The sequence below is a fragment of the Dama dama genome, chromosome 11 (assembly GCF_033118175.1).
Source record: "Dama dama isolate Ldn47 chromosome 11, ASM3311817v1, whole genome shotgun sequence".
Taxonomy (NCBI): Eukaryota; Metazoa; Chordata; class Mammalia; order Artiodactyla; family Cervidae; genus Dama; species Dama dama.
The window spans coordinates 99,704,381-99,731,915 of record NC_083691.1 but is presented as its reverse complement, the minus strand read 5'-3'; the positions used below and the strand labels follow the sequence as shown (position 1 = coordinate 99,731,915).

The 27,535-nt window shown below is 52.4% G+C and overlaps 1 protein-coding gene across 7 annotated transcripts in view; it reads right to left on the bottom strand.

Moving 5' to 3' along the window:
• The window catches only part of FAM178B (family with sequence similarity 178 member B), an 85,445-nt gene that overhangs the window by 18,062 nt on the left and 39,848 nt on the right, over positions 1-27,535 (bottom strand). The window contains exons 6-9 of one of the 7 annotated variants that reach the window (XM_061155991.1): positions 27,193-27,369; positions 26,884-26,981; positions 13,590-13,677; positions 2,023-2,148 (exon numbers count right to left, since the gene is read on the bottom strand). In XM_061155991.1, the coding sequence (XP_061011974.1) occupies positions 2,023-2,148; positions 13,590-13,677; positions 26,884-26,981; positions 27,193-27,369 (489 nt within the window). Of the gene's footprint in view, positions 1-2,022; positions 2,149-3,545; positions 3,588-4,143; positions 4,404-13,133; positions 13,167-13,589; positions 13,678-19,429; positions 22,307-26,883; positions 26,982-27,192; positions 27,442-27,535 lie in introns of those variants that run through there. The other 6 variants (XM_061155992.1, XM_061155990.1, XM_061155994.1 and 3 more) reach the window with 6 other exon arrangements.

Sequence of the window (27,535 nt, the reverse complement as noted above, 5' to 3'; positions counted from 1 at the left end):
GGGCGGATGACGCCACTGCTTCTTTTGGCTGGTGAGCAGCCTGATCACCTTTGAAGATGAAACACGCTGGGGCCTAATGGGGAGTCAGTCAGCTGAGTGGGGAGTGGGGCCGGGCAGCGGGAGCCCAGTCATCTGCCCCACCGAGCCCCTCCCAGTCAGACAGTACCCAGCCCAGGAGATCAGAATGCTTGACACTGCTGTGCAGACCCCCGTGTCCCCCACCAGCCCTGCCTCTCCTCTGGTGTAGGCTCTCCACCTCTTGGGCCAGGATCAATCCCACAGGCTCAAGCTGCAACAGAGGCATGCAAGAGCTGCCTTGGCCTCCCTAGACCAGCACACCCTACAGGTGTGGGGCACCTGGCCGAGACATGCCTGCCCCTCCCCGCGTTTCCCAGCTACATGGTCATTTTCAATATGGCAGCCGACCAAGGGGACACTTAACAGCATCCTTCACATGCGTGAGTGTGTTAGATGCTCAGTTGTGTCCAACACTCTGCCACCCCAGGGACTGTAGCCCGCCAGGCTCCTCTGTCCATGCGATTCTCCAGGCAAGAATACTGGAGCGGGTAGCTGTTCCCTTCTTCAGGGGATCTTCCTGACCCAGGGATCGAAGCCAGGTCTCCTGCATTGCAGGCAGATTGTTTACCGTCTGAGCCACCAAGATTACATGCATGAAAACAATCCTCAAGGATAAAAGGATACCCTGAGCCCGCTACTCCCCTCTCTTCCTGGGCTTCTGAAGGGACATCTCCTACCAGACAGGCTCTGGAATGCAAAGAGCCAAATGGCACACTCTGGTCAGGCAATGACACCACCTCTGCGAGGCAGGTGAGGCCCAGGGGTGGCCCCAAGGTGCCTTGGCCAGACCAGACGCAAGCCTCCACTCTCCTTTCTCAAACCTTCCCTTCTTGTCACTTCTTCCCTTTCTCTAGCCCAGGCCTGGGGCCTGCCCACTTGTGCTCTGCTCAGACGTACCATCCCCAAGGGCTGATCTCACCTGTGTTCTCGAGCTCCCCACCCCATCCCTGAACAACCAGACTCAGTCTCCATAACAGGCTCCAGATTCAGGGGAAAGGGACCAGAAAGAAGACAGGCTCTCCTGGGAGGCAGCAGCCTCATAAGTGTGCTCACATCAGGTTTAGCTGAGAACCTTTCCTCCGTGTTCCAGGAGAGGAGCGTACACCTGGGGGTGATCACATCTTCTTAATAGTTCATTTGTGTTCATTAAGTAATTAATTCACTTATCTGATTTGCAGAATGATGCCCAAAGGCTGGCCTCCTGATCGTTAACATCCAACCTCCAGGAGAGCTTTTGGAATTAACCACCTTCCGAAATTAGGAAGATGCCTATCTGCATCCTTCATCCCCCATTCCCCAGGGATGGAGGGATTGGGGGGGTGGGGGCGCTCATTGAGGGAGCCCGGCTTGGGAATCCCAGCCTGAAGGCCCTACACAGCCACCCCAGCTTGACATTCACCCCACAGGCCACAGGCCTGACCATTCCAAGCCCCACGACCTGCAGGCTCTGGGGCTCCTCATTGCTCCTGACTCCCTCCAAGCGTGATTTTCAGGTAAGCTGAGTGAGGTCTGGGAAGCCACTTGGGAAGAACTGGGAAAGCTTAGGACTCGGCCTCAGGTGAAGACCACAGGAAATAGGAACAGGGAGCTGGACTCGGCTCTGATCGCCAGAAACAGGCAGCTTCGTGCATGGGGATGTTCCCTGTGCTGCTTCTCCACGGCACTCCTCTCCATCCCACTCCCCTCACCAGCAATTCAGTTCCCGCATCCTCTCTACCAAAGCCACGACAGGCTGCAAAGGACGCAGCAAAACCCACCAGCCTGCGTGCCTGTGCCCGCAGCGTGCCACCTCTGTGAGGGGCCCAGGGACAGGCTCTGTGGAGGCGGTGGGAGCAGCTGGCGGGCTCGGTCCTGTGCAGGGCTTTGGGGAGGCTGTGCTGTGTGGACAGCCCTGCCATCCCTGGATGGCGCCCCGGTGGAGGTGGGCAGGGGCTGGGTACTCACTTTGTGGTCAAGCTGGGCACTGGGTTTTGGCTGTTGCTCCTGGCCAGGCAGCACGGTCTCAGGGCCCAGGTACCGCCTCAGGGATGATGGCCTCATGAGGCCCAGGAGCTGGCAGAGCGAGGACAGCTGGGGAGGAGAAGGGGGACCGTCACTCACAAGTGCTTGGGGCGCCTCCGGGATTCGTGGCTGGGAGACCCCGGCTGGCAGGGGCATGGGCTCTGCAGCCAGACAGTTGGCTCCATGACCGGGGGCACCTCTCCCTCAGGAGCCACATGGCCCCTCGGAGCCCGTCCCCGCCTGTGAAATGGAGACAGGCTCAGCCGTTCCTCCTGGGGCAGGGGCTCACAGGCTCGCAGGGCCAGGCACGGGGTGCATGTCATTGAGACCCAGGTCCCCAACCGCTGGGACCTAATGTCCAATGATCCGAGGTGGAGCCGACGTAATAACAATAGAAATAAAGTACATAATAAATGTAATGCATTCAAATCATCCAAAAACCACCCCCCCACCCCACAATCCAACCAGTCCGTGGAAAAACTGTCTTCCACAACACTGGTCCCTGGTGCCAAAAAGGTTGGGGACTACTGCTTTAGACAAGTGACTGAGGACCTACGGAGCTTTAATTCACATCCCGGGACTGAGCAGACACTCAGAGTTTAGAAGAAACAAGACCAGAAAGAGGGTCTCCTCTGCCACCGGACAAGACCTTCCCAACTCTGAGCAGCTGCTGCTCAAGCCCACTGGCCCTCTCTTTTCATTTAACTAGTTACTATCGGGGTTGTCAATCCGAAAGGAAATCAACTCAATATTCATCAGAAAGACTAGTGCTGAAGCATCAATACTTTGGCCTCCTCATGCGAAGAGCTGACTGACTGGAAAAGACCCTGATGCTGGGAAAGATAGAAGGCAAGGGAAGGGGACAACGGAGGATGAGATGGTTGGATGGCATCACCGACTCAATGGACATGAGTTTGAGTAAGCTCTGGGAGTTGGTGATGGACAGGGAGGCCTGGCGTGCTGCAGTCCGTGGGGTCGCCGAGAGTCAGACATGACTTAGAAACTGAACAACACAGGGTTTTTCGATGCTCTTGAAAGAAGAGAGGCTGAGAACTGCCCCAAAGCCCATCTCTGAATGTGAATGATGACTGCACTCATCACATTCTCCCTCACCCCCATAACCTTTTTCCTTCCAGAGAATTTATTTTATTTTTATTTTTTTTCCTTCCAGAGAATTTAAAAGCAAATCCAAACTTCAGATCATTTTACCCACAAAGATCTTCTAACAGAAGAGGATAAGGACTTTTCCCCCTTATAAAGTAATCACATTATTCTCTTGCCCAACACGACTACCCAGCATTCCTTCTGTGATCCCACACATGTGCTCAGTTTCTCTGATTGTCTCAACAATGTCCTTACACAGTCGTTTTGGTGGAATGGGATTCCCCAGGAGGTCCACACGTTGCCCTTTGCTTATTATGACACTTGACCTGCTAGCCGCCCCGCCCTGCACCTAAACTGCTCACCCTCTGTGAACACGGGCACACGCGGCCTCGTAAGTCAGGTGTCTGCAGCAGGCCACCCTTCCTGCCCAGCCCTTGCACCTGGTCTGGGCAGTCTCGACTGAGCCCCAGCAAGGACAACCACCTGCCCCAGGGCTGACTGAAGGCTGGCAGGCAGGCGGGCAGGCATGCTCTACGTCTTGGGCCCTTCTGAGGCTGCCTATAGCGCTGGGGAGGGAGGACCCAGAACAAAGGTGCGGGGCCAGGGAGGTTCACGAAGGCGCCATCTCTTCAGATGTAGCAGGTGTAGGCTGGCCCAAAGGGCGAGGGCTAAGCCCAGGGCCAGCTCCCACCCAATCACAGCCCTGCCCAGCACACCTGGCTTCCTCCCCAGCTCAGCCGCAGACACCTGCTCAGCACCTCGGCCAGTCACAAGCTGAGACAGCCCACAGGAGCAGCTGGGCCTGGTGAGGGCTAGGAGTCAGGCCTGGGGCCCTTGGCTGCTGGAAGGCGGCCAGGGCTTCTTGGCTGAGCGTCTGATCCTTTCAGAAAGGGAGAGCGGGTGGCAGGGAGACAGAGCGGGAAGGTTCTGGGCGAAGACAGGCACCATCTGGATTCTCACCAAAACCAGGGCTGTGCTGCCTCGCTCAGGCCTTCCAAGTCTGCGGATAGTTTCCAAAACAGTCCTGCCTGCTCTGGGCTCACAGCTGTGCAGGCACAGGGCGCGCTCAGCAGCCCGCAGCCCCAGAAGCCGCCCCGGCAGGCAGCTCCGCCCCGGCTGGGACCATGGGCGGGGGCGGCGGCAGGCAGGGGAGCAGAGGGCAGAGGGCTGGCTGCTCCCACGTTTTTCCTCTCTCTCCATGAAAACAGCTCCACTCTGCCCAGCGTGGAAAGCTGCTGCCTTCCTATTGCTTATTCTCTTTTGTTTCCAGCTCTGGCAGCCCCAGCCGGTCCCTCTCCAGCAGACACACCCTTCTCTGGGATGAGGACTTATTTGGGCCGCATGGGTCCCCGGCAGGGCCAGGCTCTGACCAGCACGTATCCCTGCTCCACCCCTACTGCCGGGAGCTGTCTCTGCAAACACTCAGCCCTTCAGGACAGACGTCCCCGGGCAAGAAGCAAACTATCACCCAAAAAGGCAGGCCTCCACTGGCCTCGGTGGTTCGTCTGGCCAGAGGCGGCAGACCGTTCCCGGCCAGGCAACTGTCCACAGAGCGGTCACTCCTGCACTCAGACCCCGGCAGCGGCTTCTGTTAGCTCAGTGGAGAAGGCCAGGATGTGAACACATTATTGACCAGAGACGTATTCATATGTCTGTTGATACTCGACCTTTATGAGCTGCAGAAGTTTCAATATTCACTTATCAGAAACAAAGGCCACAGGAACTAGTTTCTGCAAAAATCCTCTAGTCAGTAACGTAAGTGTCTGCAAGGCCCAAGATGCCCCTGCTGTTCCCTGGGGCCTGTGCCCTGCCTGGACCTTCTGACTCGACACTGCTCGGCTGCCCCTACCTTCTTCCACCCTTCTGCCGCCTCCCCCTCCCATCTGTCCTGTGGGACCACGGCACCTGCACTTGCTAATCCCCTTCCAGGCATGACTTTTGTTTCCCAAGCAGTTAGCACCTTCTGACACTGGACAGGAGACAGGGATCAAGACCATCCCCAAGAAAAAGAAACGCAAAAAGGCGAAATGGGTGTCTGAGGAGGCCTTACAAATAGCTGTGAAAAGAAGAGAAGCGAAAGGCAAAGGAGAAAAGGAAAGATATTCCCATCTGAATGCAGAGTTCCAAAGAATAGCAAGGAGAGATAAGAAAGCCTTCATCAGTCATCAATGCAAAGACATACAGGAAAACAATCGAATGGGAAAGACTAGAGATCTCTTCAAGAAAATTAGAGATACCAAGGGAACATTTCATGCAAAGATGGGCTCAATAAAGGACAGAAATGGTATGGACCTAACAGAAGCAGAAGATATCAAGAAGAAGTGGCAAGAATACGCAGAAGAACTATACAAAACAGATCTTCATGACCCAGATAATCACGATGGTGTGATCACTCACATAGAGCCAGACATCCTGGAGTGCGAAGTCAAGTGGGCCTTAGGAAGCATCTCTACGAACAAAGCTAGTGGATGTGATGGAATTCCAGTTAAGCTATTCCAAATCCTAAAAGATGATGCTTTGAAAGTGCTGCATTCAATATGCCAGCAAATTTGGACAACTCAGCAGTGGCCACAGGACTGGAAAAGGTCAGTTTTCATTCTAATCCCAAAGAAGTGAAGTGAAGTTGCTCAGTCGTGTCCGACTCATTGCGACCCCCTGGACTATAGCCCACCAGGCTCCTCTGTCCATGGGATTTTCCTGGCAAGAATACTGGAGTGGGTTGCCATTTCCTTCTCCAGGAGATCTTCCCAACCCAGGGATTGAACCCGGGCCTTCCGCATTGTAAGCAGACGCTTTACCAAAGACAATGTCAAAGAATGCTAAAACTACCACACAATTGCACTCAGCTCACAAGCTAGCAAAGTAATGCTCAAAATTCTCCAAGCCAGGCTGCAGCAGTATGTGAACCATAAACTTCCAGATGTTCAAGCTAGATTTAGAAAAGGCAGAGGAACCAGAGATCAAGTTGCCAACATCTGTTGGATCATCGAAAAAGTGAGAGAGTTCAGAAAAACATCTACTTCTGCTTTATTGACTATGCCAAAGCCTTTGACTGTGTGGATCACAACAAACTGTGGAAAATTCTTAAAGAGATGGGCATACCAGACCACCTGACCTGCCTCTTGAGAAACTTGTATTTAGGTCAAGAAGCAACAGTCAGAACTGGACATGGAACAACAGTCTGGTTCCAAATCGGAAAAGGAGTACATTAAGGCTGTATATTGTCACCCTGCTTATTTAACTTATATGCAGAGTACATCATGAGACATGCTGGACTGGATGAAGCACAAGCTGGAATCAAGACTTCTGGGAGAAATATCAATAACCTCAGATATGCAGATGACACCACCCTTATGGCAGAAAGTGAAGAAGAACTAAAGAGCCTCTTGATGAAAGTGAAAGAGGAGAGTGAAAAAGGTGGCTTAAAACTCAACATTCAGAAAACAAAGATCATAGCATCTGGTCCCATCACTTCATGGCAAATAGATGGGGAAACAATGGAAATAGTAAGAGACTTTATTTTTGGGGGCTCCAAAATCACTGCAGATGGTGACTGTAGCCATGAAATTAAAAGATGCTTGCTCCTTGCAAGAAAAGTTATGACCAACCTAGACAGCATATTAAAAAGCAGAGACATTACTTTGCCAACAAAGATCCATCTAGTCAAAGCTATGGTTTTTCCAGTAGTCATGTATAGATGTGAGAGTTGGACTACAAAGAAAGCTGAGCACCGAAGAATTGATGCTTTCGAACTGTGGTGTTGGAGAAGACTCTTGAGAGTCCTTTGCATAGCAAGGAGGTCCAACCAGTCTATCCTAAAGGAAATCAGTCCTGAATATTCATCGGGAGGACTGAGGCTGAAGCTGAAACTCCAATACTTTGAACTACCTGGTGCGAAAAACTGACTCATTTGAAAAGACCCTGATGCTGGGAAAAACTGAAGGCAGGAGCAGAAGGGGACGACAGAGGATGAGATGGTTGGATGGCATCACTGACTCAATGGACATGAGTTTTGAGTAAGCTCTGGAAGTTGGTGAAGGACAGGGTAAGCCTGGCGTGCTGCAGTCCACGGGATTGCAAAGAGTCGGACACGACTGAGCGACTGAACTGAACTAGCACCTTCTGATATGTGATGCCACTTACTTGTTTGCTGTGTTTATGATCACCTGCTCACACGCCCCTACCAGGACGTCAGCTCCATGAGGGCAGGTGTGGTCCCTGCAGTGTCTCCAGAGCCTAGTAGAGCAATGGCACCTGACACAGTTGTGCCCCCTTATCCAAAGTTTCACTTCCCACGGTTTCAGGTACCTGTGGTCAACCAAGACCTGAAAATGTTAAACGGAAAATTCCAGAAATAAGCAATTTGTGGGACTTCCCTAGTGGTCCAGAGGCTAAGACGGGGTTCTCAATGCAAGGGGCATGGGGTTCGATCCCAGGTCAGGGAACTAGATCCCATATGCCACAACTAAGAGTTTGCATGCTCCAACTATGACCTGGTGCAGTCAGGCGCCCACAAGCAGCTCGAACTGTATCTCCCATGGATAGCAGGGACTACTGTATATGCTTAATAAGTATTTGCTAAATGAATGAATAAATGAATAGCAGGTCAGGTCTGCAGGTGATCTTTCCATAGTAGATGCAACTCTTTGGTCCCTTTGATTTTAGCCATTTGAAGCCTATATTTTCCGAACTCCAGGCTGGAAGTCATGGCTTGACAAAAGAGGCTTATGGTGTCGCAAGAGGTGGCCTGGGATAAGAAAGAAACTCCCGATTTCTCTCCAAACCTGTTCTGCCAGTGTCTTGCCTATCTTAGTTAAGGGCTTCTCCATCCTGCCAGTTGCACAGGTTCTGGAGCCCTCCACGTCTCCTTTCTCTTACATTCTACTTCCCACTGGCTGTACTTGTGAAACGCACCAAGAACCTAACCACCGCTCACCACCTCCGTCACCATCTCCCCAGGCCACATGGCCAACAGCTCTTACCAGGATTACTACAACTGTCTCCTTCTACCCCACCCTAGGGGCGCTGGTGGTAAAGAACCTACCTGCCAATGCAAGAGACAAAAGAGATGCAGGTTCTATCCCTGAGTCCGGAAGATCTCCTAGAGGAGAGCATGGCAACTCACTCCAGTATTCTTGCCTGGAGAATTCCATGGACAGAGGAGCCTGGCAGGCTACGGTCCACGTAGTGACATGGAGTTGGACATGACTGAAGTGACTCAGCATGTGTACACCCAACCCCTAACAATCTAGTCTCAACGCAGCAGCCAGTGTAATAGTAAAAGATTTTTATAAATCAAGTTATGTCTCTCCTGTTATCAAAACCTTCCAGCGGCTCTCCACTTTGGCATGGAAGTCAAGCTCCCACCTGAGTCCCACTTACCCCTCTGACCTCAACTCCTCTTACTCCACCCTCAGCCCTCTGCTCCAGCCACACTGGCCTTTCTTTTTCTCTAACCTAAGAGGCCTTTGTCTGCCCCAGGGCCTTTACACATGCTGTTCCCTCTCCCTGGAATGTTCTTCCCCCAAGAAACCTGTGTGGTTTCTTCAGGTCTGTGCTCAGATGTCCCCTTTTCTGTTCACTACTATAAAGTAGCGTCTTCTCCCAACACTCCCTTCTCCTCTTTATCTGGCTTTATTTTTCTCCACAGCACTTAGCACCATCTGGGTTGCCAAAGATGTACTTCTCTCTTGGTGCCTGTGTCTGTCTCCCGCTGAGTTCAAGGAGGGAGGGACTGAGCTCTGTTCAGGGCTGTATCTTCCACGCCCTGAGCTGTGTCTGGAGCACACTGGTGCCTGGGGTCCAAACCCTGCTGTTTCTGGGATATTCTCAGGATTCGCAGGAACAGCAAGAAAGAAGCAGTTTGATCCTAAGACTCTCCTGGAAGATGCAAGCCTTGGGGTTGTTGCATTCTGACCACCTACAGAAGTCCTGTCCCTCAGATTCAGTTCTCCAGCACCCGCTTCTGCTCCTAGGGCCTTAGGCTGCAGCCTCAGACAGAAATGCAACCCATCTAGGCACTGGGAGCTCCTCCTGCCCAGCAATGCCCCAAAAGCCCCTGCCTGGGCACTCACCCCGGATCCTCTCCTCTGGTGAGCCGGTTCTCACCTCTTGAACTGCCCTTCATGGTGAATCAACTGCCAAGGTTTATCAAGCAAGTAAGGCAGAGATTCGATCCCTGGGTTGGGAAGATCCCTCGGAGGAGGAAATGGCAACCCACTCCAGTACTCTTGCCTGGAAAATTCCATGGACAGAGCAGCCTGGGGGGCTACACAGTCCATGGAGGTCGCAAGAGAGTCAGACATGACTTAGTGACTAAACAACAGCAGCAAAAATCAAGCATGTATATATGGGTGAAGGGAGCGGGAGGGCTGGCCCTTGTCCTCCTGTCTGCTATCCGGGACCAGAGTTCACGGCACCAGCTGGGCACATCAGCATGAAGTAGCAGGTATGGTTTAGGCTGTCCCCACAATGGGAGCCGAGGAGGAAGCGGCTGGACAAGCAGAGATGGCACATGGCAGGGGTCCAGGGCACAGACTCTGGAGTCAGGGCACCTGGGTTTTGCATCTTAGCTTCACAGTTCTCCCACCTCGTGACCCTGAGAAATTTCCTAGTTGAACCTGCCTCCGTGTCCCTATCTATAAACGTGGATGGCATCACTGACTCAATGGGCATGAATTTGAGCAAAGTCCAGTAGACGGTGAAAGACAGGGAAGCCTGGTGTGTCTCAGTCCATGGGGTTGCAAAGAGTGGGCCATGACGGAGCGACTGAACAACAACAACAGAACCAGACCTGACCACCTGGGCCTGCTGCAAGAGGCGAGTCCTGTACGGGGCTCTGGGGCTCAGCTGTGCTCCGTGCACGTTAGAGCCACCACTCTGGTTGCGATGTGATGGGTGGAAAGGAAGAAGTGCCCTGGGCACAAAGCCATGTGCAGAGGGCGGCCAGACTGGCCTGTGAGGAGGGCCTGGGCAGTCCTGGCAGCCAGGGCTTCGAGGAGAAGTGGGGAAAGGGAGCATGTGGGTGGGACATGGGTGGCTGTGGGCTCGAGGTAACCCTTTGGAGGCGCATTTCCTAAGGAACCGTCTGACAGGCCTGACTGGAAAGGGGAGTGCTTGCACCCGGAGACCTGGGAGGAGGCCGCGCAGCAGCCTTGGGCTTGCAGGGAGGACACACGGGGAAGCGCACGGGAGGGATGGCTGAGGCAGGCCCCAGCCGGTCCGTCTTCCCTTCCATCTGGTGTGGGTCTGCACGCGCTGCGCTGCCTGCCTGCTGATGGTCTCTGCGCCTCTGTACAAGCACTGACTCATCCTTCAAGACCTGGTTCAGGACGTCTCTGGAAGCCACTTGGCTGCCTGGGCCAGAATTAGTCATTGTGTCCTCAGCCTGGCTCGCTCACAGCCTCTCTTTTGAGGTCGTCTCCGGGTGCGGAGCCTGCACACGAGAGGTGCACCGCTGGGGTTTCCTGAATGCACGGTGGGCACGCAGGCAGGTGGGCGACTGGTGTGGCAGGACAGCCCTGGAGCTGGGACCCACAAGCGCAGGGCTGGACCTGGCTGGACAGGCTGGGAGCGCCCAGGCCAGCTCTCCCGGGGGAGGCATGCCTGCCGCCCTGCCAGCCCTGCTCACCTGCCTCCCCTGTGGGTCCCCTGCAGGCCCAGACCCCCAGCTCTCCCCCACACCACTCTCCTCACCCTCTCCGGCCTTCATCATGCTCCCCACACCCTCCCCTGCACAAGCTCCAGCCAAAAAACAAATCAAAACAAACCCCAAGCCTTGACCTGACCCTGAAGCCCTAGCCCGCCTGTGTTTTCCTGGCCGCTGCTAAGTGCTGCCAGAAGGTGGCTTCTCCCACCCACCACCTGTGGCCGGCCCTGCCTTTTCCTCTCTGGCCTCTCACCTGCTCTCCCTTCTCTGCAGAGTTCAGAGGCTGCCCTGAAATGCCTGCCTACTAGGCTGCCCCATCCCCTGGGGCCTCCTGGGACCACTGGTCTCGCTCCCACTGCATCTCTGCCTGCCCTGCCCTGCCCCTGTCTGGTCCCTCCATCCTCTTTCTCACAGAGAGGCTCTGTCATCAGGCCCTGTGTGCAGGCCACCCCTCGACTCCTCACTGTCCTTCCCAAGCTCTCTGCCTGGGGAACCATCCCTTGAACACCCTGGAACTCAGCCCTGGGTTCCCTCAGCCCACAAGTGTGTGCTGAGGTCCTGTGTGTGCCAGGTACTGTGCTAGGAGCTGACAAGCAAGAGTGAGCACAAACCCTCTGGTCTGTGCACTTGGGGAGCTGCTGTTGGGGGTGTGTGTGTCTGTGTGTGTGTGGCATAGACCCTGAACAAATTAAAAAAAATCCAGGAGGTGAGCATCATGTGTTGTGTGTGCTTGGTCGCTCAGCCATGTCCGATTCTCTGTGACCCCATGAACTGTAGCCCACCAGGCTCCTCTGTTCATGGGATTCTCCAGGCAAGAATACTGGAGTGGGTTGCCATTCCCTTCTCCAGGGGATCTTCCCAACCCAGGGATCGAACCCAGGCCTTCTGTAGGCAAATCCTTTACCAGCTGAGCTACCAGGGAAGCCAGGTGAGCACCATGAGTACTTTCAAACAGGGTGCTGATGCCAGGGCACTTTGGGTTGGGTGGTCAGGAAAGGCTTCCTGGAGGAGGTGACACTTCAACTGGAACTGGACCAGGACCAGAAGCTCCTGCCAAGCTTCTAAGTCTTGGGGGGAAATGCATGAAAGGCAGAGGGGGCAGCTGGGGCAAAGCCAGGGCCCACTTGGATGAGCCCACCCAACTGGTCACCTTTCTGAGCTCCCGCACTGTGACTGGTGTCTTAGGCCACCCCACCCCAGGAGGGTCCAGAACATTCTCTCGGCACTCTGGCCAAGGGGTGATGCTGCCTTGCCTTGTGCACCTCCAGTGACTATAGACTCAGCCTTTCTCTGGGACTGCCTCGCCTGGCTCATATGGTGGAGTTAGATGGCTCAGCTGTCCCCGGCAAGTCTTATGGGTTCCAGGGAGACTACTTGGGTTGGAGGCAGGTAAGAGTATTCTCAATAACCCCCCCCCCAGGCCCCCCAGGCCTCCCCCGACCCCACATCCTGGGCTGGTTGTGACCCACACTGCCTCCAGGGCTCCTAAACCACTGCTCTCTAGATCCTGCATACTGCAAGGAGGTTACAATCAGAGCTTTCTGGAGAGAAGAGGGAAGAGGAAAGAAGACCCTTCCTCTACTACTGTGCCCAGCATGCCTGACATGGGGCAGAAGGGTCACTGAGAGTGGGCAGTGTTCATGGCCATATTCGTTTTCACCTTTGTTGTTCTTCCACCTATAAAATGTCACAGACGCTGGGGCTGGGGAGGAGGGAATGGGAATCGGAGGTCAGCAGGTGCAGAGTTTCTGTTTGGGAGATGGATGGTGGTCCTTCAGAATGGTTAGAGCTCTGCACTTAAAACTGCTAAGATGGGGACTTCCCTGGTGCTAAGTGGCTAAGACTCCAAGCTCCCAAGGCAAAGGGCCTGGGTTTAATACCTGTCCAGGGAACTAGATCCTGCATGCTGCAATTAAAGATCCTTCATGCAGTTGCTGGGGGGAAGGGACAGTTAGGGAGTTTGGGATGAATTTGTACACAGTGCTATATTTAAAATGGATAACCAGTAAGGACCCCCTGTATAGCACATGGAACTCTGCTTAATGTTATGTGGTGGCCTGGCTAGGAGGGGACTTTGGGGGAGAATGGGTACGTCTGTATGTATGGCTGGGTCCCTCTGCTGTTCACCAGAAACTACCGCAACATTGTTAATCGGCTACACCCCAGTACAAAATAAAAAGTTTGAAGTTTGGAGGGGGAAAAAAAAAATCCAGCATCCACAACTAAGGCCCAGTGCAGCCAAATGAATAAATATTCCTTGGCGGCCCAGACAGTTAAATAATCTGCTTGCAGTGCAGGAGACCTGGGTACGATCCCTGCGTCGGGAAGATCTTCTGAGGAAAAGAATGGCACCCCACTCCAGTATTCTTGCCTGGAAAATTCCATGGACAGAGGAGCCTGGCAGGGCTGCAGCCCATGGGACGCAAAGAGCTGGATACGACTGAGTAACTAACACACACACACACAAATTGTTAAGGTAGTAAAAAAAAAAAAAAAGAAAGTTAAAATAGTAAATCTTATGTATATTTTACCACAGCTTTAAAAAAAAGCAATACCTGCTCCCAGCTCATTGCTTTATCCTCAGTGGCTGGCACAGAGCAGGAGTGCAGAAAGTGACTGTTAGATGCAAGGATGTGAGCAAAAAATGCAAACCCACCTTGAACTCCCCTGGCCTGAGGCTCCCAACCTTCAGGAAAAACGGCAGGAGGGGCTGGCCAGGTTCCCCCAGCTCCCAGAGGATGCTTGAGGCAACACTTACCTGGGCCTTCTCCTGCCAGAGAGGGAGACTCTCTTGCTGGTTCAGCAGCCGCGCCATGACCAGGAGGCTGAGCTGGCCTCGAAGCTGCCTGTGGGAGAAGGGGCAAGAGAGACTGAGGGGGTGCACCCTGCGAGGGGGGTGGGGGTTCAGGTCTGGAGATGGGCAGGGACGTGTGGGACACACATGGAAAGGTGAGCAGGGAAGAGCCCCTCTGTCTGGGCAATTTCAGCTTTCTCCTTTGGTTTCCAGCATTTATGATACATTTTAGAAGTCATAAAAAACATGCCAGATGGGAAAGTTTAAAAATAAGCAAAAGAGAATAATTAATGAAGAAAAAGGTGGTGATTTCAGAGGCTAGCATGGTGGTGCTTTTCTTCTTAGTTTTTTTTCTATATAGGTCTGTGCTACACAGAGATACCGTGCATCCACTTCTGTACAGACCATTGTCTTTTTTTTTCCTTTGCAGCGTTAAGATCTTTCAGCCCTGGAAGGTGGTAGGAGGTGGGTGACCGGGGCTGGTGAGGCCACATTTTGTTGTTTTTTTCCCACCCAGTATTCAGTGACTTTTCTTTGGAGAGTCCCTTCACTTCCACCCCCAGCCCAGATTCAGGTTCCCAGGCGGGCACGTGAGCCGAGCCTGGCCCATCAGCCCCTGAGTTCAAGCCACTCGAGGGGGCCTCGGGGTCTCGGCTGGGACCAGTAGAGTGTGTTCTCTTCCAGCAGGGCCACTAATCTGCTGGGAGGGGCTCCTATAGTCACTGGTGGCCACCCTGCCTCTCGGTGGGGCTGGGGCAGCAGTGGGGGAGGCTGGAGGATGAAGCAAGTAGACACAGAGCCCTCCCTGCCTGAAGCCTCCAACCCCCAGACCCATGCAGTCAGTGGGTCAGGTAGCTCAGCCAATAAAGTCCCCTTTGCTTCTTCAGCAAGTCTGAGCTGTGCTTCTAAGTCTAGCGCCAGTCCTGACTGATTTCCTCAGGGTGGAGCGGGTACCGGCTCTCTTCTGGAGTAAAGCCTTATAATGGGGATTTCAGATGCTAATGTTTATGGCTCTGATTTTCTTCTCTTTCTATTTTATTTTTTAAATTATGAAAATATGATAACACATTTACAGGAGACTTGGAAAATACAGAACAAAGTTACATATAGCTCCACGATATATTTGGAAAAGGAAATAGCAACCCACTCTAGTCTTCTTGCCTAGAGAATCCTGTGGACAGAGGAGTCTGGTGGGCTGCCGTCTATAAGGTCACACAGAGTTGGACACGACTGAAGTGACTTAGCAGCAGCAGCAGCCACAATATATTGGGGCTTCCCTGGTAGTTCAGTAGTAAAGAATCCACCTGCAACACAGGCGACCAGGGTTTGATGCCTGGGTCGGGAAGATCCCCTGGAGAAGAAAATGGCAACACACTCCAGTATTCTTGACCGGAGAATTCCACAGAGGAGCCTGGTGGGCTACAGTCTATGGGGTCACAGAGAGTTGGACACGACTTGGTGACTAAACCACCACCACCACCACTATTATTACAATTATTTTTAAGTAGATTAAGATTTTTAATCAGAGTTTCAATATCAAATTCTCAAAAATTAATAGAAGGGATATACAGAAAAGTAGAGGGATACAGTAGACCTGAAAACACCACGAACCAATTCAATAGAATTAAGATTTACATAATTTTCATACAAGTAGGATACAAATTCTATTCAAGTTTCCATAGACTATTAACTAGGAGATACTGGAACATATCCAGGGACATAAAACACGGTGCAAAATTTTCATGGTCTAAAGGTATTAAAATCAGAGTCTGTTATCAGTGGAATTACATTAGAAATCAGTATCAAAAGATATGTGAAAATAACCCACGTATTTTGAAGTGCAATGTGACATTTACCAAGAGAGATCTTTGACTTAGTCGGGCTCTGGCTTTCATGGGTCCCTGAGGGCTGGGGTGAGTAAAGGGTTAGAAGAGGGGAGTAGAGACCAGAGGATGGGACTGGGGGTGGCAGTGGCCAGGAGAGGCTGGAGGGGGTGACGGGAGGAGGGGTGGGGGGTTACATCTTCCTCACACTTCCACACACTTGTGGCCCCTACGGGCAGCAGAGGTCAGCCCCTGACATGGATTCTGATGTGGCCACAATCTCTGACTCCAGGGGAAGCAAAGGTGAGGTCCTAGAGCCGGAGGAAACCAAAGGAACATGGTGGAAAACACTTGGGTCAGAACCAGCTCCATAGAGGAGACATTCCCTCGAGTAGCAACACTGCTGGAGGGACCCCACGGGCACCCCCACCCCATCCTGGAAGGACCCCACAAGGAGCAGAAGGGTGGCACATGGGGACGGCAAGCTGCAGGCCGCCCTCGGAAATGACATTTCCCTAAAGAAGTACTTGGGGGAGGCAGGACTGAACCTGGCCCCCTCAGTGGGGCTGAAGGCACCCTTGCAACTCCCCCAGGGCTTGCGCCCACCCTGGCTTCATGTGGTGGGGGTGGGGAGCTCCTGGGTGGTGGGGAACGGAGGTGGGAATGGCCTCCTCCAACTTCCCATCGGGCTGAGCAGGTGGTACCTGAAGCAGGCACCTTGTTTATATTCTCAGTCAAGAAAATCAGAGTAATCAACAATGCAAGAAGCTCTTGATTTAAAACAAACAAACAAAAAACAGCATCAGGCAACAGTGCCCCATACCAGAAGGGCAGACGTGAGAAAGAGCGGAACGCTCCCATACAGCTGGTGGGGACGTAAATGCATACACCCACCTCAGTCACCTGCTGGGTGAGACCTGCTCAAGCTGAAGACGTGCATGTGCCCACCCACAACCCAGCAGTCCTCCTCCCTGGCACAGAGATGCGATGTAGGAAAAAACAGAGAGGCAGGCAGGCGTGCAATGTCGGCCCACGAACGGACAGATGACTGGACTTCATCTGCAGCGCTCAGGGACCACGGACGAGCCAGGACTCCGCCCAGCAGCATGATGACCTCACGGCGCTGTGCGGGAGGAGCCATTACAAAAGACTACACCTGTGTGATTAAGTGCAAAACCGGGGATCCTGCTATCCTTGGTGGGGGGCAGGTTCTGTTCGCATTTTTTGGTTTTTTTTTCTGGTCGCACCACATGGCTTGCAGGATCTTAGTTCCCCGACCAGGGATTGAACCTGTGCCCAGCATTGAAAAGTGATGAGCTCTAACCACTGGACCACCAGGGAATCTCCTCCTTTCGTTCTGGGTGCTGCATGTGTTGGACTTGTGAAAACTCGTTGAGCACACACTTACAGTCGGTGTTCTGTTTGTATGCTGCAATTCAATAAAACGATTACTTAAAGAAGTTCAGCTGGGTGGGGGTGGGGTAAGGATTGCCCAATTTAGCCAATAAAAACATAGGTGGTGGTGGTCCTTCAGTCGCTAAGTGGTGTCCAACTCTGTGACCCCCATGGACTGGCAGCAAGCCGGCCTCCCTGTCCCTCACTATTTCCCGGAGTTATAGGATGACATACGATGCCCAGTTAAATTTGAATTTCTTATAGATAAGGAATAATAATATCCCACAGACAAGGAATAATTCCTTAGCATAAGTTCCTCCCATGTTATCTTTGTGTTGCATCTGGCCTCCCTGAGAGGGATCGGCCATCCTGGACTGGGAAGGGCTGCCATTAGGCAGCGCGGGGCCCTCTCTGACCCCGGTTCCCTCTGCAGAGGGCGCCAGTGTTCCCACCGACCACCTGAGTCCTGGGGAGAGGTAATCCCACATGGACTCCGCCAAGAGACAGAAAGCAGAAGCCCCTCTTCCAGCGCCCCCCATACCAGCCTCCGACGGGTGAAGGCAGGCAGGGCCCCGCCCCACATCCGGAGCTCCACCCCGTCTCTCCCTGGGCTCCGCCCACCATCGCTGCACCGTCGGCCAGAAGCTGCTCTCCAGCTGTTCCCCCCAAGCCCGGCCCAGCAGCAGCTGGGCCAGAGCACAATGGGAGGTAGACGGACCCTCCAGCCCCTCCAGCCGCTGCTGCGAGGCGAACTTGCAGCGGGAGTCAGAAGTCCAGCATCTGGGCTTCATTAACCCAAACCCGAGCCTTCGGGAGCGCTCTTGCCCACAGCGGGAGGGGAGGGGCCGACCCTGGATCGGGGTTCAGGCAGAGCCAGGGCTGGTTCCAGGAGGGAAGAGGCGGACAGAGCTGTTGTCTGGGGGTGAAAAATAAAGAGAAAAGCACTAAAAAGAGCACCAAGGGGGCGAATGGATGAAAGAAACCCGCATCAGAGGGCGGCGTTCCCTGCTTGCCCACTGCCTTTCATCCCCACGGCCCTGCTCTGCCTTCTAAACTAGTCCCCTGCCCTCTCAGCTCCCACTGGGACACACAGACAGGGAGACGGGACCCGCTTTCAATTTTACACTGAGAAGTTACTGGACAGAGGAGGGAAAGCCAAGACTCAGCCCAAACACCACCCAAACTGCGCAGGGCGCAAGCAGGGGTGGGGAGTGGAGAGGGGGGTGGGAGTGGGGCGAGGCCTGCGGCTCGGCGGAGGTTGACCCCACCCGGGAAACCTCCCGGGAACTCAAAACAGGCGGACAAAGGAGGACGCAGAAGGCCCTGGAACCTTCCCAGCTACTGTCATATAAGGCAACGGGCTCAGCCCACTGCGCTCACACCAGGCCAGGCCCCTGCAGCGGCCTGCCTCCTCCACCCCCGCGCGCCGCTGCAAGACCAGGACGCTGGATCAGCACGCGGAGGGGCCTAAGGCGCCGGGAGGTTTGGAAATGACTTTTCCAAACCGACAACAGAGCCCAGTCGGACCTGGAGCGCAGGCGCTCAGTTTCCCAGCCTCCAGCCCCTCTCCCCCCAGCTCCTGCGAGGGACAGCCTGCTGGGGCTCGGGGGGTGGGCAGCAAAGGCCCCAAGCCCGCGTGGGCCAGGAGGGTGCCAGGACCACCACACAGGTCAACGTAGCCCCTTCATACGGGAACCGGGCCCTGCTGAAGCTGAACTGCCCAGGAAGGCCATCGGGCATCTGGCCAAAGGTGTGAACGGCCTTTTCCGTGTCTCCAGGGCAATTCAGGAAGCAACCACAGCGGCCGGTTCCTGGTGGAAACACTGACCAGCACCCTGCCCCAGGGCATCGGCGGGCCTGCCCCTCCTGGGCTGCTCAGGCCACCTTTCCCGGCACTGCCTGCTCTCATGCCACCTGCCCCTCAGTCCTTCCCCTGGAGTCTCCTGTCTTGCATGTGAGCACATGTCACCCAGGCAGGCAGATGGGGGCCTGGGCTCAGAGGTGGGGGTCTCCTCCTCAGCCGTCTGCCCAGGCATCTCACACCCGCTGGGGCACTCACAAACGTGGACACAGCACAGGACGGACAGGAAGAGAAGGCGGCATGCAGACAGCTTCGGACCCACGCAGGGGGCTCCCACCGGGCAATGCGAAGGAGCTGTCTATGATCGCTGGCTTTGCCATGACTGACACCCACAAGTGCTGGCCATGCCAGGGGAGCCAGATACGAGACAGAACCCTGTACGGTCCCACTGGGACCCGAGTCTGAAGCCCAGCACAACAAATCCATGGGATGAAAGCTGCCGAAGTGGCTCTTTTTGCAGAGGCCATGCCTGGGACGGGTCCAGGGCCCTTCCAGGGGAGCAGGTGACCTTCTGGCTGGTGACGCAGTGGTGGCTGCAAGGACACCCGGTGCAGTGCAGTGTCCACCTGACATGGTCTCTCCTGCGTGTACATCACAACCAAACAAGGGCCAGGTTCACTCAGTCACATCCGGACTGCCAGCCTCCTCTCTCCCCTCCTCCCTCCCTCTCTCTCTTTCTGGTATGATGATGAAACCTAGACCCCTAAAAACACCTGAAAAGTCACCTGGTCTCATGTCCTGGGACCCGCATAGCCGTCCATTCAGTCAGGGCCTCCGCATACTTGGAGAAAAGTCGCCAGGGACTTCCCTGGTGGTCCAGTGGCTAAGATTCTGCACTCCCAGAGCAGGGGGCCTGGGTTCGATCCCTTGTCAGGAAATTAGATTCCATGTGCTGCAACTAAGACCCAGCACAGTCAAATAAACAAATATTTAAAAAGTTGCCATACTTTGCACACTATCCCTTCCCCCGAGCGCAACAAGCTACTCTTCTCTGTCTTCGGGAATCTTTGCCGTCTGGGTGGGTTCTTCTGAAAGCCCTTGAGGTTGCTGACATTCTCATTGAGCAAGGCGCTCAGAACTGAAGTGGACCCTTATTTTGGGGGGAGCCCCTCAACGCTACGCTCTTGACAGGTTGAGCCCAAAGTCTAGTCCACACGTCTGGCTGTGAAATCCCATTTCCTAGACCCTGTTCTCCACTGTGCAGCTTGGTCTCTCCCACTCAGCCCATCGTTATGGTCTTTTGAGATCTTTGTGGATCTTCGCTGTCAGTTGCCTTCATGTTATGCATGAACCCGACCACTGTTCTGTTAATGGCCTCGTTCAAGACCTTGGGTCTGTGCTGGCCAACCTGTCAGTGGAGACAGAGCTCTGGGTGCCGCCCAGACCTATCCTCCAGGCAGACTCTGATGGCCAGTGGCACCTTCTGACGATGAGTCCATCTAACTGGACATCACTCTTCAGCCCACGCTTCAGCTTGCTATGTTATGGCAAGATAGGATGTGCATCTCCATCAAATGCCCTACAGAACCCAGACAGCCCTCTCCAGGGTATTCTTCTGCTTAGCCTATCAAAAACTAAATGAGGCTAGGCTGGTATGATTTATTCTTAGGAATCCTAGAAAGCAGGGCTTCCTTTTCTATGTATGTGCTCACAAGCTTTCCCCTGGGGAGTTCTGTTGAGGAACACGTCAAGTCCACAGAGCTGAATGAAGAAGAGCACCCTTCTTCTTCATCCCCCGGGGAGCTCTCCCTTCCCCAGAGGTCGCTGTGGAGTCAGGGCTCCCCCACATTGTGCAGGACAGACAGACGTGAAGGGGACCTCAACTCATTCTACCCAGTTAGATGCTGCCATCCGGTCTCCCCCTGCTATTACAGGCTACAATCCCCTTTGATCAATACTCCAGTCCAGATGAAAAATTAGGCTCCTTCACAAAAGAAAACAGAAACAAAACATGAATTACGTGGTGGTGTTCTCCCTTCACCAGGGTTATCATTTCCCTGTCAACCCAGAAGAGCTCTCCTGGCATCAAAAATAACTATACAGGAGACGTCCCTGGTAGTCCAGTGGTTAGGACTCACACTTCCACTGCAGGGGGTGTGGGTTTGATCTCTGGTCAGGGAACTAAGATCCCACATACCTCTCGGTGCAGAAAAAAAAAAAAAAAAAATTATACAGAAGCTCCTTCCGTGGGCTTTAGCTATTCCCAAAAGAATTGTCACTGGCTCATCGGGTTCATGTTATTTTTCCATGTGCCTTGCCTGTGTCCCCTTCCTTCTCTCTTCCATATCTTTCAAGATCAGAGATCATGCATGATGAGCTTTGGGTGTAGACCTTGCTGTCTCTAGATATTAATACTTCCTGCTTTTTCCCTCACTGGGTCCATTTGCAATCCATGTCCGAAGTCTTACTGTAGGATCTCCTGGCCCAGCTGAGCCACTTTGTCTTTGGAGTCTGCTACTGAAAAATTCTTGCTCTCTCTGCTTTTTGAAATCTGCCCTTCAGAAGCCAGCTCTCCACAAGCAAGCTCCCTCTTCTGTGCCAGGATTCCAGGGACCCAGAGTTCAAAGTCACAGTCCCTGTCCTCAGGATGCTCACAGTCCAAGGGGGCACCAACAACCAAGTTTCTGCATCCAGAGGTTTCTACAAAGAGAAGCTGCCTCCTCAGAGCCTAGTCTTGGGGGTGAGGAAGCGTCGACCAGGCAAAGAGGCTTTTCGGTGAAGAGGGAACAGGCGTTGAAACATTCGAGACAACTGCTCCTCGTAGGTTTGGGTAGCGGCACAGCTTCAGGATAGGGCTGGAGTGTGGAAGCCTGCAGGGGCTGGGGGGCTGGGGAACATGGAGGGACGTGAAAAGCAGGCAGGAGGGCCCTAGTGTACCAGGCAGGGCTGTTTGAATTTCATCCTGGGCATAGAAGTCTGAAGGATTTTAAGCGAAGGAGTGACAGGGCCAGATGTGCGCCAGAAGCAAGATCCCGCCGCAGGGCAGCATGGGGACGGTCAAACTGGCAAGAGATTGGAGACTGTGAATTGCGGCCAGCCTTGGAGGATGACGTGGAGAGGCGACGGTTGTGGGAGAAGGGGCTGCTTTTTACTCTCATTTTTCACTGCTAAGCTCCACTTTGCCTTCAGCATAACAGCACATCCCTGGTTGAGGAGGTCGGGGAGAGCGCGGGCATCACACCAGTGTTGGTGAGTGTTCTTGATCTTTTGTGCTTAACTATTCGGCAGAGATAGTGGCAGCCCCCGTACAATAATACGCCCTCCTCCCCCGGGGTTGGTCTGAGCCCAGCAGGGCAGCCGCCCGCGAGGGAGGGGACAAGGCCACCAACACGGGGGCATGGTGAGGGGAGGAGGCAGCTAACTAAGACCACAGGAAACACAGGGCAGCTGTGGAAGAGAGTTAGGCGCTCTTTCCGATCCAGTGTGGAACGGCTGCCAAAACCTGCGCTGAAGTGGAAAGAGGGGCGGGGAGGACAAGCTGTATGCAAGAGCAGATGAGACATGGGGACAGGCTGGGTGGCACAGGCGTGGGGGCAGGGGGACGGGCGCATTTTCTAGAGGTACTCCTTGGTCCTTGTTGAATTTTGTCCAATTGGAGTGCTTTATCTATTTAGAAAAAAAGAAATACAAGTTCTAAATAAATGAATAAATAATATCCGCCCTGGTGAGGAGCCCTCTTTCTCAGCAAAGTGCTCAACAGCAGGGTTTACCCTACTTGGGAGTGTCTGTTCGAAAGCAGGTAAGTCTGTTCCACGATATTCACTCCGAGTATTCAAGGAGCATCTGCCAAGGGCACGGGAGCTCCAAACAGATGCCCTCCGAAAGACACTGACTCCTGGAACCTGAAATCGCAGTTTGGCTAACAGATGAAGGATGTCATAAATTCAGGATATGACAAAAGCAGTTTCAAATCTTTTGGGAAGTGACGGATTATTAAGACTGAAAAGAATTGGTGTTGGGTCACTGGCTCTTTGAGGGTGGGGAAAAACATCAAGTTAGAGCCCTGTTTTGTACCTACAAAAAATGGATTCCAGATGGGATTAGGAGCCAAGAGAAACAAAGTTATATAAGTACTGAAGGAAAATAGGACACAATATTTTTATGCTCTTGGGGTGGGGAAGGCCTTCCTTTTCAAGCTGGAAAGAGTCAATTACAAATCAACCCTCTGTACTATGCATGGTAACTTTTCTGAAAATCTGAAGCTATTCTGAAATGAATAGTTTACTGAAAAAGGAAAAATAATCATTTTGTGAAACGATAAACACAAAGGTTTAAAAAAGACAATTTACAGGCTTAGGAGAAAACATGGTGCCCAAAACATATGTAATAAGCAACTTACAAATCAATATAATTAAGAAGAAGAGGGACTTCCTGGTGGTCCAGTGGTTAAGAGTTTGCCTTGCCATGCAGGGGATACAGGTCTGATCCCTGGTTGGGGAACCAAGATTCCACATGCTGCAGAGCACCTAAAAGCCTGACGCTGCAACTATTGAGTCTTCATACCACAACTAGGGAGTCCATGAGCTGCAACGAAAGGTGATGCAGTGAAGATCCCACATGCCTCAACTAAGACCAGATGCAGCCAAATAAATAAATATGTAAAAAAGAAGAAGAAGAAAAATTACCGGATAGAAAAATGGGTGAGTAATATCAAGAGACAATTTACACCAAAGGAAACACAGAAAAAGACTCTCAGTTTCACTGGCAACCAGGGAAATGAAAATTAGAATCACAGGATGAGACTTTTCACTTACCAGAGTAACTAAAACTTAAAAACAACACTGAGAATGAGAGTGTTAATAACAGTGTGGAGAAACAGGCATTTTCACGTCTATTATTAATTAGTACAGCTTCTTTTTTGGAGATGAAATTTTAAATATTTATACTTCAGGATTGCAGTTTCAAAGAACTTATCCTATTGAAGTATTTGCATAGATGCACAAGCTTGCATACTGGACAAATATCATAACCAGGGAACGGCTGCGTGCACAACCAGGGAATACTATGCAGCTATGGAAAATAATGCAGTTCATCTCACACACACACACACTTATGTTCAGGCACACCTTGGAGAAATTACAAGTTTGGTTCCAGACCACCACAATAAAGCGAATACTACAATAAATGCAGTCACATGAATTTTTTGATTTTCCAGTGCATATAAAAGTTGTGCTTAAAACCTACAGAACAGGAGAAAATATTTGCAAATGATGTGATTGGCAAGGGTTTAATTTCCAAAATATACACACACCTCCTATAATTCAATAACAAAAAACTCCCAAACAATCCAATCGAAAAATGGGCTGAAGATCTAAATAAGACATTTCTCCAAAGAAGATATACAGATGGCCAATAGGCACATGAAAAGATAGTAAATATTGCTAATTATTGGAGAAATGCAAATCAAAACAACAAGGTATCGCTTCACACCAGTTATAATGGCCATCATTAGCAATTCTGCAAACAATAAATGTTGGAGGGGGTGTGGAGAAAATAGAACTCTCCTACACAGTTGGTGGGAATGTAAATTGGTGCAGCCACTATGGAAAACAGCATGGAGGTTCCTCAGAAAACTAAAAATAGTTTCCAAATGATCCACCAATTCCATTCCTGGGGATATATCCAGACAAAACTATAACTGGAAAAGATACATGCACCCTTATGTTAATTGGCAGCACTATTTACAATAGCCAAGACATGGAAACAATCTAAATGTCCATCAATAGATGAGTAGAGAAAGAAGATATGGTACATATATACAATGGATACTACTCAGCCATAAAAAAGAATGAAATGATGCCATTTGCAGTAACATGGATGGTCCTAGAATTACCACACCAAGTGATGTAAATCAGAAAGAGAAAGGCAAACGCCATATGATATCACTTTATGTGGAATCTAAAATATGACACAAATAAACATATCTACCAAACAAAAACAGACTCACAGACATAGAGAACAAACTTATGTTTGCCAAGTGGGAGGAAGCCGGGGGGAGGGAAGTACTGGAAGTCTGGGATTAGCAGAAACAAACTGTTATATGTGGGATGGATAAACAAGGTTCTACTGTATAGCTCAGTATATATATTTAATATCTTGCAATAAACCATAATGAAAAAGAGTATGAAGAAGAATATACATAGGTATAACTGAGTCACTTTTCTGTGAAGCGGAAATTATTAGTAACAAAACATTGCAACTCAACTATAATTCAATAAAATCTTTTCAAAAATTGTATTAATTCTGTAGTCTATTAGTGTGCAACAGCATTACATCTGAAATAATAATGTACCTATCTTAATTAAAAACATTCCCTTGTTAAAAAACGCTATCATCTGAGCCTTCAGAGAGTGAGTCCTAATCTTTTCACAATAGTAATATCCAAGATCACTGATCACAGACCATCATCACAAATATAATAATAAGGAAAAAGCTTGCAGTATTTCGAGAACTACCAAAATGTGACACAGAGACATGAAGTGAGCAGATACTGTTGGGAAATGACACTGACAGACTCGCTCAATGCAGGGTCGCCACAAAGCTTCACTTGGGAAAAATGGAGTATTTGTGAAGCGCAATCAAATGAGGTCTGCCAGTATATAGACACACTTACATACATGTAAGTAAATATACATACATGTCAAAGTGAAAACAACAGACAAACCACATGGCCTGGGCTGGAGCACAAGGGGCCCTGGAGGCCAGGCTCAGCCCTCCGCACCTCACAGTGCAGGCGATGGGCAGCAAGGCCAAGCAGAGCCATGACAATCCGGTGCAGCCACAGAGCAGACAGGCTGCGAAGGAGGAGCTGGGACTGTCTGTGAAAGCTTTGGCTCTCCCTGGAGGGGATCCAGGACAGCCTGGTTGGAAGGTAGGAAGAGGTGTCATTCTAGGTGGTGATGGTTGTTCTATAGTTGCTGAGTTGTGTCTGACTCTTCGCCACCCCATGGACTGTAGCCCGCCAGGCTCCTCTGGCCGTGGGTTCTCTAGGCAAGAATACTGGAGTGGGTTGCCATTTCCTTCTCCAGGGCATCTGCTCGACCCAGGGATCGGACCCAGGTCTCCTGCACTGGCAGGCAGATTCTTTACCACTGTGCCGCCCGGGAAGCGCCATTCTAGGTAGGAGCAGCTGCAAACAGACCTAGACAGGAGAGGAGGGGACGTGGGGAGAGGCCTGCACGGGGCAGCGAGAGGGACTCCCTGGGCTATGCCCTCAAGTGGGAGAAGGAAGGAGGGGAGAAGGGAGCCTGGAGTAGGTACAGAAAATTGGTTCTTATCTCCCTGCAGGCTAAGTTTGTTTGGCACATTCATTCATTCAAGAAGAATTTACAAAGTGCCAACAGTGTGCCAGGCTCTGTTCTGGATGAGGGGTGATACGACAGTGACCCCAGTAAGGGGCCTGCTCACTGGAGGGGATGAGGACGAGAGGCAGCCATGAACAAGGAGCAAGCAGGACCTCCTTGGTGGTCCAGTGGTTAGGAATTCGCCTGCCAGTGCAGGGGACAGGGGTTTGATCCCTGGTCTGGGAAGATCCCACATGCCTCAGGGCAAATATGTCCATGCACCGCAACTACTGAGCCTTCGGGCTCCAACTGCTGATGTTTGAGCCCCTAGAGCCTGTGCTCTGCAACAAGAGAAGCCACCACAATGAGAAGCCCGCTCACTGCATCTAGAGAAAGCCCTCGCTCAGCAAGGAAGACCCAGCGCAGCCACAAATAAATTTAAAAAAAAGGGAAACAAATATAAAGAAATTTCTGGCCGAGATCAGTGCTGCGCAGAAAATAGAATAATGATCGGAGAGTTTGAGAGGGAGGCGTCAAGGGGATTGATGAGGGGACACTGTGCAGCTAATGTCTGAATGGCGAGGAGGAAGGAGGAACCCTACCTTCACGAGGACTGGGGAGGGAGCAGTCTGGAAGGCGGGTGGGGGTGCTGCTGAGTCTGAGGCTAATTGCACAAGGCAACTGTTTTGCTAATAAGACCGTGTTAAGAAAATGAGGCTTTTTTTCCCATTTGGTAATGAAGTCATTAGTGAGTTGTATTTTTAGTTCTTGCTCCTGGGTTTTTGACATTGGGCACGAGGGGAAGGTCTTGGGGACTTCCCCCACACCCCACAGGGCGTCACGGGGGTGGGGATGAGCCTCAGAGGGCGGGGAGATGGAGGTGGAGCAGTACCCACCTGCTCCGGGGGCTCACGTCCAGGAAGAGCTGCACGAGTGCCAGCAGGTTGTGGTGGTGACCAGACGCTCGACTCAGGGCCCAGCACAGCTGCCGGAGCTGCGGGGTGAGAGGGCGTCCAGGGGGGCTTTCCAGTGGCAGGCACCTCCTACCCTGACCGCCCCGCCAGCCCACTCAGCTGGGAGGCCCGGAGAGCAGAGGGAGGGTCACGGAGGCCAGGTCAGGGGAGGACCGCCGGAGCAGCGTGGTCCCTGCTGGGGCCTCACAGGTGAGGCTGGGGCTTGGGCTTTGACTCAGGGGCCCACAGCACCTTTTCCGGCCACTCGCGGATGTTCTCCAGGAGCTGCAGCAGGAGCTGCTGAAGGTCGGTCCTGGGCAGCAGGCGGAGTCTGGTGTCCAGGCCAGCACGGCATAGCAGCTCAATCAGGTCCAGAAGGTCCTGGTCGGTGTAGGCCCCTGGCTGGGCCAGTGCGCACAGTGTCAGGAACTGGAGAGGAGAGAGCGCGAGGGCAGGGGTGCCTTCCTGGCACTGTGAGCCCCCAGCTGTGCTGGGAAGGAGCTGAGAAAAGCAACAAGGCCTGAAGTCGAGCCTCCTGGGGTCGTCGGGGCAGGCACAGGCGTGGAGGGAGCCAGCTCCTGTAGCATCGATCCTG